At 37.9% G+C, this 10,953-nt stretch overlaps 1 protein-coding gene across 1 annotated transcript in view; it reads left to right on the forward strand.

The window, feature by feature from the left end:
• The window catches only part of SPAG6 (sperm associated antigen 6), a 38,315-nt gene extending 28,475 nt beyond the window's left edge, over positions 1-9,840 (forward strand). The window contains exons 7-11 of the mRNA XM_009887153.1: positions 519-671; positions 3,037-3,228; positions 4,363-4,479; positions 7,256-7,401; positions 9,597-9,840. Coding sequence (XP_009885455.1) covers positions 519-671; positions 3,037-3,228; positions 4,363-4,479; positions 7,256-7,401; positions 9,597-9,663 — 675 coding nt within the window. The 3' untranslated portion in view covers positions 9,664-9,840. The remainder of the gene's footprint in view (positions 1-518; positions 672-3,036; positions 3,229-4,362; positions 4,480-7,255; positions 7,402-9,596) is intronic.
• The last annotated feature ends 1,113 nt before the right edge of the window (positions 9,841-10,953 follow it).

A 10,953-nucleotide genomic window follows, 5' to 3' on the forward strand; every position in this document is an offset into this window, starting at 1 on the left:
TGACAGTTGTCCTTGGCTTCATGCCTCAGTAGGGGGATCCACAAAGGCTTTTATGCTGCAGAGGTTATCTAGAATGCAGGTGAGAGGAGGAGTGGGCCTTTTCCTCTGTCCTTGCACAGAACATAGGATATTGGTTTGGGAATGAGTGGGCACTAGTATGAAAGAATATCGGGCTCAGTAGGTGTTTCTTCAGGGGCATTCGTGTATTAGGCTGTCATTTGCATGGTTCTTTGGTGTGTACTAATGGAGTTGAGAATGTTTCATTCCATGCTATAAAGCATCAAGAATTCAGAGTCCTGATTTCCTTGCAGTAAAGTCAGTCAAAAACAGAGTAGGGAAACAGCTTCATTCCTGAGAACTTCATGCTGTGCTTAGTGCCCGACAGCCTGTATGATATATCACTCTTATTCCAGCTTTATTTATAAATCGGGAGCAATACATGTGAAGACTCTTCTAATGTAGTGCTTTATGCCTGTTGATACTTCACAATATCTAATTTCTTCCGTTTATCTTTTCAGCTTTCACAGCTTATAGTAAATGCAGGTGGAGTTGCTGCTGTGATTGATTGCATTGGCAGCTGCAGAGGGACTGTCAGGCTGCCTGGCATCATGATGCTTGGTTACGTAGCAGCTCATTCGGAGAACCTGTCAATGGCAGTGATTGTCTCCAAGGTTAGCTATCACTTTGTCGTCTTCCTATAATTCTTCAGCGGTATTCTGAGAAAGAGATACAAATTAACATAGGCAGAGAATGTATTTTGTGACAGAATTATATACTTGCTGTTGATGAATGCACTTTCTCCCAATATGGCTGCTTGCTGTGGCTGAAATTATGTGGTAACCTGATCAAAGTGTGCCTTTATGAAGTTGAGCCTCTTATAAAATGTCCTGGATTAGTTTATGAACATCTATTGGTATTACAGTATGTGATTTTTCTGTGTTGCAGTTGCACAGGTACAGAAAATAAGTCAGTGAATTTCTGTGGTCTGTTTCCTCTTAAAATGAGTATTTTTGGCTACATCAAGACCCTTTTTGAAAGAAGAATGTTTAATGGCACATTCTCCATTTCACTAGCACGACTCTGCTAGTACTGCTAGAGTAGCCTGGCAACAGAAATCTTCAGACTTTAAAAGACCTCAGTTCCTAATGTAGTATGTTTTGATTCAGTTGTGCAAGTGACATTTCAAATGAGATAAGCTATACATTTTCAGGTTTAAATAAATTCTGCTGGGCAATGATACAGAAAGGAGAGAATTTGCAATATTCACAATAGGTGAAATTAGTGCCTGACATAATATTCTGATGTGAATAATACTAACTAATGATGGGAGGAAGAAAGTAATTTCACTGAGCATTGTTGGCCCATTTTCACACTAATTTAAAATATACTGTATGAGTGGAAACAATGAAACAATAAAAAAAGAGGAACAGAAATGCCTTCTAGTAGGAATACAAGTTAAGAAATGGAAACTGCTACAACATAACATCATTAAGTATGCAGGGGAGGTTAGAGTGATCAAAAAAATGCTCTTCTGCATTTGAAAATTATATAGACACTTTTTCCTTTCCTTCTTCTGAGGCTCTTCTCTGGATGTGTCTCCGTCTCTCCACTTCTAGGGATGCCTAGAGCAAATATGCTTTTCCTGTTGAATGCTTGATGTTAAGTGGGATGAATCCAGGATTAAGTTAATGTGGAAGCACCTAAGTGATAAATTTTTGAAGAGTAATAATGGTTGCTACCATAACTGAATGGGAGCGCAGTGAGAGATTTTGTAGGGATCTGTGCAAACTCTCATGAAATTAAATATTTTAAAGAATGATCTACAAAATAAACCCAAATAAACCCAAAACTCATATAAAAAAAAAAAAAAAGTTGCTTCAGGGGAGACTAAGCTTGTGGAATGGTACATAGCGCTGAGGACATGGCTTGGTAAACTGGAACCATTTGAAAGAAATGCACTGTGACATAACCACATGCAGTTACACAACTACAATGTTATTATGTAAAGTGATAGCTCCATTCTGCAGTACTGTATCCTGGAAAGGATGAATTTTGAAAAAAATGATTTTTGGAGTCATACTGGGCAAACACTTCATTGTGGTCTTCTGCTACAGTGCAGTGGCAAGGAAAAAGGCAACTCAGTCCTTTGCAGTATTAAAGAGTGGAAGATGAAGCATTATTGGAAAAGAGAAGTTAATCTATTTATATACTATTTATATATATATTTATAGTGTGTATAGTCCTGTTGTCTGTATGGGGGTTTTTCAAGATTTTTTTCACAAAGAGTGTGCGGAAACGACTAAAAAATGATCCATGAGATGGAGAAAAAGGTTTTCTAGTTAGAGGTTTGGTAGCCTTGCCTTACTTAAAGTAGCATGAAATGATTCCTATTGAAGTATCCTGGCATAAAATACCAGCTACTAAGCAGCTCCATAATCCTGTGGAGAAAGGAGAACCCGAACCAGAAGAATTTCAGTAACAGCTGGATGTGAGCGAGGTATTCTCCATCTCTTGATGTCTTCAAATTAAGAATTGAAACCTTTCTGGAAGTGGTTGGATGATTCAAACATGAATTATTGGACTCAAGAAGAGGTTGATGAATTGAAATTTAGTGCTGTGGATTAGATTAAAAAAAAAAAGAATGATTGAGCCCTTCTGGTCTTAAACTGCTTTCATAGATTCATGAACACTCAAATTCTTTTATTTTCAGTCTGACAAAACTGAAACCTTTACTCTTGGTACAGCCTGAATTGTGTCATGTATTCCTTTTATCCCTTAAATTTGTGTTAACTTAAACTGCCTTCTGACTTAGAACATTGAATCTGTTTCTCTCATTCTTTAACTAGATTTATTAAGATTTATTCAAACTTCTAGCTAGTCATGATGTAAAAATATGACACCACTTGCATGCATTCTCTTATAGCTTATTTTAGAAGAAGAGTATAAATAAATATTTTCCAACAGTCTCTTATCAGTTTCAAGTCGTCCTTCCCTGGTGTGGATTTGTAAAGGTTGTGCTTTTGATTAATGCTATAGGGAGTACCACCACTGTGTGCCTCTTTGGTAGAAGAACATGAAGATCATATTAAGGCAGCAGCTGCTTGGGCCTTGGGACAGGTTGGAAGACACACTCCTGAGCATGCACGTGCTGTTGCAGTAGCAAACGTGCTGCCCACACTCCTTGCTATGTATATGGACACACGCAGTTCAGAAGATCTTCAAATGAAAGCAAGTATATTTGTAGTATCTGCAGTATGATATATTTATTGTAATAGACAGGTATAAGTGCTTAAAAACTACTAAATGGTATGTGCTTTTATTGATGCTCATCGAGTCACAGATTTCCTGGGTGTAGGCTGTTCGAAGGCTGTATGTCATTTATTAGGACTGGCTGGTCCTAATGGGTGTGCATATGGTGCATAGCAAATCATATGGTACAGCCACAGCAGTCCTAGTCCCTTATTTTCTTCTGAATTTAGATCAGAGTTGCATACACCCATAAATATGTATCTTCTCGTGAGTGACTAATTTCTAATTATCTATTTTTCTTTTTTTTCCTGAAATATAAGCTCTTGTACAAAATATTATAGTCCTTGTAGTAGATTTGCTTACATTTTTATTATTATAATAAAACTGTAATAAATATTCAAAGCTCTGCAAACATGCAACTGTTCATGTTTAGAGCCTTCCTTGTGTGGGAGCTAGTAGAGTTGCAGTTTGGTACAGTGTATTTTTGAGCAACAGTAAGTGAGCCAACTGAAGAGTGTAATATAACAGGATACGGTCTCCTGTGTTGCACTATGCTTCTGTACATTCCACTGAAGTATAACGTTCCAGATCTGTAAAATAACTTTTGTATAGTCATTTTCAGTGGTCACCAAAATATCAAGGCCAAATTAGCTGTACCTGTAATCCTACCCAGGAAGGTCATTCCTAACTTTCCCTCCCTGCCTGGATGGTAGTGCACTTTGCTATCCCAGACCAGCAGACTCTCCTAGTAAGCCACGTCTAAAATACAATCTTTTAAAATGTGTTTTGATTTAGCTTTCTTATTATATTACAGTACTTCAATTTAAAGGTTCTACTCCTGCTTCCATTGTAGTCAAAGAAAAATTGCCATTACTTTGACCGTAGATAATGTAATAATAATATGATGTACTGTAGGTTTGAAGGTTTAATAAATCTAAGTAGAAAATTGATTCTTCATTAAGTGACCTGATAGATATAATAATTTTTATTCAGAAAATAGTCTTTCAGAATTCTGATCAATTTGCTTTTTTGATCAGATTTCAGTGATACATAACATGAATTCTTGTTTTAATTTATGTCTTACTAGAGAAATTTTATTTTTTATTTCAATAGACTAAAAAAGCCTTAAAGAATATCCTTCAGAAATGCACTTATCTTCCAGCACTTGAACCATTGCTGCACGATGCCCCTCCCAATATTATGAAACATATTGTTGGGCAGTTTAGTAAGGTAAGAAAAGGCTCTGCATGATGAGTAATACGTTAATTGTTTTCCATTTAGCAAGGAAGCTATCTTTCCAAAGATGAAGTCTCTCTAAAGGTCTCAGTTGTTTTCTCAGAATCCTCAAGCATCCCCTGTAGAAGCAGTTTGGAGCATCCCATTCTTTTGCCTGATAAAGCCGGATACTGTTTCATCTGGAACCTGCCATAATTCATCCTAAGACTAGGAAAACAGTTGCTTATAAGCAAGGTGGTTTTTTTCTTCCTTGCCTCTTGAGATTAAGTGGAATATTAACTCATGTGCAAATATTTTCACTGAGCCAATGTACCACATAAATCCCAGCCACATCTGTTTTAGATAAAGTACAAGCTGTCTGTACACGAGTGACTTAAGTCAGGTATTTCACAATAGTCTAGAGTATAAAGGCTTCACCACTTTTATCCTCATTAATTTTCAGTCTCAATTAAGTAAGTGCAAAAATCCCAAATCTTTTCTCATCCCTTTCAAAATTTGAAACAGTTTGTTGTTAATTACATTGTTGATTTGAGCGCAGCACGTAAAAACATTTAATCAAAATATTTCAAATTATTTGAATAATTGCTAACTATCCAGGAGATTTCCAGCGTCTGCAACGCTCACCAGCTGTGTGGTATCCTGCTCAACTATAGACTATATTTTGTGCAATACTCTGCAGTGTACTCTGATAGCAGGGGGTACCAGGCGCTCTTGGTGAGATGTTCTTTCAGGAAATAGCCAAGTTAAACACTCTTGGTATTCAGTTCTGATTATCACAGATCTGGAACACTACTGTTTGTAGTGCAGACTCCTGATTACATTGCCACATTTAGGTTTGTCCTGTCTTCTTGCTAAGTCTGTATAAAGATTGGAAATTTGCACAGAATCCAGTGCCTTTTGCTTCTGTGTGCTGACTGGAGCTATTAATGAGCTGAGTGCATAGTAATTGGTTACCCAGTGTATAGATTTGAATGTTGTTTGCTGTGGAAGTGGTTTTGTACCCTTCATGCCAACTGATCTTTTGTTTTGTTTTGTTTTTCTTCTTCTCCTGCATTGTATGAAACAAGCTATACTTGTCTGGCATTTGCTTTTCTGAAGTATACCTTTAAAATTAAGTTCTCTGCAGTAAAAGCATTTCTCTCTCCTGTACCATAGCTTGGGAATTTCCTATTCTTAGAGCTGTGGCGTATTACTTCTTTGGGCTTATTTATAGCACAGTAAAAGCCTTATTTCTGAGCTGTGCTTCAGAGTGGGATGCTATCCGTTCTTGGTGCTGGACTGTGTCATTTTAGCATTATTGTTTTCAGGGTCTGTGCAATTCTCTGCTGTCTCAGTTTGGACTGGGGGAAGGGACTGTATCTCAGAGGTGATGTCTGTCATTAAGGCCTCTTCCAAGAGAGTTTTCTGCTGTCTTATCCAGCCTGGGAGTCACAGTGTGGAGGAGGAAGGCAGGGAAAGGGCCGTATCCTGTCTCCTTGCTAGTTCCTACTTGGCAGTTCTTGTTGTGGGAGATGCATGGAAACTGCCGTCTTTTCAGTTCCCACAACGAAATGATCACAGTTGTTGCTGACACTTCTATGGAGTATATAACAGGGAGAAGTCTCTATGCTCCCCTGTTTTTTCTTTACCTGTCTGTTGATTTTGTACAGCCTAGAGGGACCAGAGAAATGAAAGCTGTTTGCCTATATGCGTGGCAGAAATCTCACCCTTCTTTTCCTTCATCCTTTTAGGCAATCCCTTCCTCCTTCGAGGCTTTTGTTTTACACTGAGATATAATCAAATTTATGGCTTGATTTGTCTGACCAGTATGAAGGCTTACAAAATGCTTTTGCCCCCATAGTATGTAACTCTGAGTTGGTTTTAAACCCGTCTGGTTTTGTTGTAGATGCAGCTGACGTCTTATATTTTCTCCGCCTCCCCCCCCCCCCCCCCCCCCCTTTTTTTTTTTTTTAAATATTACTGCAGCCCTGTGGGCCTATGGACTACATGCTGTCATTCTCCCTCGCCTGGCCCAGCCCCCACCTTCCTCCCTCCCATCCTCTGGACAGAGCTGCATATTGGCATCACTCGGGGAGCATAGAATGTATTGTCTGATCATTTCTGCTTCTCATCCCCTTTGGCTGCAGAAACTTCACATTTTTGCTTTGTGTGTGTATGTTTGTATTTGTTAAAGGCTTCCATGGCTACACAGTGTGTTGTAGGATTTAATATCTAGGAATTTAATAGTAGCATGTAATGCTTCAAGGCTGCATTGTTCACTTGCAACAATTCTCAGTATTGTTTTCATGCACTAATCTATACTAGATCATTATAATGATATAAAATTCTGCTCTACAATTAAACTGTGGGAATTGACATAAAAGACCTGAATAACTTGGTTTAAGTGGAACAGATGCTGTTGTTTTTCCATGTTAGTGTTCTGGTTTTATTGTCTATTTAATCTCCACAATCTTATTGTCTCCATAGGAATAATTCAAGAAATATTATTTACAAAAAGATAAATATTCAATTCATTATTTTTATATATGTTATGTATTAAAGTACATGTTAAATTATGTTATAGCCATAAAGGGCTGGTTTATGATTTTTTTTTCCTGTACTACTGGGTGTTAAAATACAGTAGTCATTACAGATGTTGTACCTCTGATGTTCCATTTTATCTGTCCTCTGAATTAAAAGCAGATAAGCAATATTTGAGCCTAGTAGCGTAGAGGTTCCTTTAAAAGAAAATAGTATTTTTTTTTTTAAAAATGTACTTTTCTGTGTATAGGTGTTACCGCATGACAGTAAAGCTCGTCGTCTCTTTGTAACAACTGGTGGACTTAAAAAGGTTCAAGAAATAAAAGCAGAACCTGGGTCACTTCTTCAGGAATATATCAACACTATTAACAATTGCTATCCAGAGGAAATAGTAAGGTAGGGAAAATGAAATTTAAAAAACTCATAACATTGTTAGATGTTTTTCATAGGAATAACACAAAGCAAGGATTTAAAATATTAATTTAACTTCTACATAAATTTTGGTTTTAATAAAACAGCATAACTTTGGTTACCTGCCCCAGTGGTAACACAACCGCTAGACGCACTTTTGAACACTTTGGCTTTTCTGATTGGTTTTGGAATCTAATTTCTCTGCCTGTAAACTAAGCCCAAATAATCAGGCTCTTGCAGGAAACTGGGAAGAAAAGTCAGTCCTGCACCACCCAGACAGACTCTGAGGCTTCAGCACAGCCGCTCTCATATTAATGAATGTCTGTGGGAAGTTTAGTTTATCTCGATAACTTATTTATGGATTACTCAGGCTCCAAAATACAGGTATTGGAGAATCTTTTGTTGCATCCTTGACTTCCCTAAGAGCCTGTCTGAACTAGTGTATTCAGAGGCTTCTTTGAAACTTCCTCTGATGTACAGAGGGTCCAGAGGCTCTCCTGCACAGTTGCTTTGCCCACAGCTGCCCTTCCTCCCCCAGCCTCATCATGAGGCTTAAGTGTTATATAAAAGGACCATACACCAGCTGTCTGCACCAAGTTGAACTTTGCCCTTAATGAATACAGAAACACTATTAAATAGCTTACAGTCAAAATGTCACCATCCTAAATTGTAATAATGAGAGAAATGCCCTCCTAGATTCTAGATATCCATTTACCAGTCCTTCACTCCATCAACACATCAAAAGGATGTTGTACTCGTGCACTCCCTCTACAGGCTCTGAAAATCTGCATCATCAATTTTAATTATAGCAACAGTTCTTCAGCTAATAGTAGCTACAAACTAAGTCACGCAAAATGAAGCCCTGTTTGTCTCCACAAGGAAAAGCCAGTGGATAAAAGCAAAATCATAAAGACACTTTATTCCACAGTGAATGCTTAAGAGGAAAAGAGGACATTTCCTTATGCTTTTCTGGATACAATTAATGTTTCTTTGTTACAGCTATTTTTTTTTCCCTGTAAATGAAACAAGGTTAGTCATGTAGGCTGGGATGTAATAAAGAAAAGGGCCCCTTCGAGCATCTTGTGCTTGCCTCTTTGTGCTAGTGCCTGATGTTGGTTGTGCTGCCTGAGGCACAGCTGCTATAATAGACTCCAGCTCTGGGTTTGTCCTGGAGACCTGATATTTTAGGCTGTTTGCAGACTGAATATAATAATGCATTGAAAAGTTAGCTTTACAATCAAAGAACTAACATGAGTTTTAAAAAGAGTTACATTATGCAGAAATCATCCAGAAAATGAAAATCAACAAGGTAAATGTATCTTCCTTCAGTGTGAAAACTTTGGGGATTTCTACTTGAATACATTTTAGGCATGCATTACATGGAAGTGTGTTCCTCTCTCTTTATAGTTAAAGCTTCCAGGGCTCAGAGGTGACTGTTTACATGCCTGCAAAACCAGAAATGTACTGAGTTGTATGTTTTTAGAATAACACAGTAATAAATTTCAGATACTTTTAAACTGGAAAACAAGAACTAAATGCAGCTTTGGTGATGCTTGCATATTGGAAGCGTGTAGTTGGTCCATTGTGGAAAACCAACTGAATGACAGCAGGACAATAATGGCACCATAGAGTCCTACTCTAATGAAAACCTATTGGATAATCTCCGTCCTTGAGTTGGCATTAGAGACAGAAGGTCATTGTGATAAATTTTTTTTGTTCCAGAATCAATGTCTCTCCCGTTGATGTAGACTTCACATTAGCTTTGGGGTGTGTGCTTATGTTTGACGAACAGCAGTAGACTATTGTCGTCTGGCAGCCTATGGTTCTGTGTAAACTCATGCTTTTTTATTAAAGGCCATAATTTCAAAAGAAGTTAACATCTACATTTCTCAGTAAAGACAATGCTTATGGCTGGTGAACCTATCTAAAACCTAGTCACTTACCTACATGCCCTAAAAGAAGCTAAACATATTTTTGAAAACCTTGCTTCCAAGCATAAATGATAACGTAAGTTGAAAAGCAGGCACTTAAAACATTGTAGAGGAATAACTGTAGAATTCCTTGACCAGTGTTTAATGCTAGGATTTTCTCCTGATCAATAGAAATATGAATAGTGTTTCATTACTGAGCACAGAACATGCCTTGTAGTCTAATGCACAAACAAAATGTTTCTTTTTCAGGTATTACTCCCCTGGATATTCTGAGATACTTCTGGAAAGGGTGGAAAATTACCATCCAGTTATATAAACTTCAATTTTTTATTAGAGCTGTATTTCACATTTATGCCTTTATGACTGTAATACAAATACAGCTGTTGAAACTCTTGTTTGATTCTGGAGTCTCCTTCTACTGTTTGAACTACTGAAAAAGCTCAGCAATTCCAGCAAGCTACATTTTGTTCTCTGTAAACTTGTTTGTTGCTAAGTTTTTGTTCCTTTTTGTTTTTCTCTAACATTACTACTAGCTATTGCAGCATATATGAATGGAATTTCATGCAGGGGTGATGATTTATCACAGAAGCTGTTTTAGAATCAGTCATTTCCTTTTCCTTCCACAAGAAAGCTTTGTTATTATCTCATTCAAATTTTAGCCTTCTCAGTACTGTAACCATTTTCCCCTTTTGCCTTTGCATATTGTTTAGAGCTTCCCAAGCTTGAGAAGGGGGGAAAAGGCTGGCCCCTCTGCTTTTTCTAATTATGGAATCCATTCTGCACTGAGATATCTCCTACTGCTACCTTTCAGAAAGTAAAGCGATCTGATTTTGCATCTCCCAAGATGTTAGTAGCTGCTAAATAAAGAAATAATCAGATGTGGTGATGATAAAAGGGCTGAATTCTGCATGATATGATACTGTGGTGGCCCTGGCATGGTTGATGATCACAGAGTGAACTTAGAACTTCTATGGGCACAAAGGGAAAGGACCCTGGGAGGTTCGGCTCCATTTGGGCCAGCAGCAAATATGTGCGGCTCAGAAGAGAAGAGAATTGCTTGACTGCAAGAACACTGTTAGCAAAGTTCTGAGCACATTCGGAGAAAACCTGAGGATACTTGAGCCCCACTGATTTGAGTCATGGGACTGAGGCTGCTCAGTACTTATTCTTCAAGAGCTGAAATTGATGCAGAATTGAGTTGGAACACATTTGGAGCTTAGTCTTGAAGTTGCAGACCGCATCGACGTGGCAGTTATTGGAGGTATGAGCTCTTGCCTGTCTGTAGAACATCCTAGAAATATTTTTGCCTTCTAATGTAAAGTGAAAAGACTTTTACATTCTGCTTACTCCTTTGGGGTACCGTTGCAGCAGGGAGCAGCACACAACCCTTTAGTATTCCCTAATATGTAACTGTCATTTACCATTTTTTGTTCTTCTAACCATTTTTCTTTTCCTTGTATGCAGCAGTTTTGTGTGTTGGGTTTTTTTTTCTTAAAGAGTAATAAACAGTGTTTCTGGAACAGGATGTTGAAATACTGGCAGCCGCAAGGAAAGACAATGTTTGAAAACCCCCACAGGAGAGAAACTTGTCTACTTTCTTAAACAT

Source organism: Charadrius vociferus, unplaced genomic scaffold, assembly GCF_000708025.1.
Source record: "Charadrius vociferus isolate BGI_N301 unplaced genomic scaffold, ASM70802v2 scaffold126, whole genome shotgun sequence".
Lineage (NCBI taxonomy): Eukaryota > Metazoa > Chordata > Aves > Charadriiformes > Charadriidae > Charadrius > Charadrius vociferus.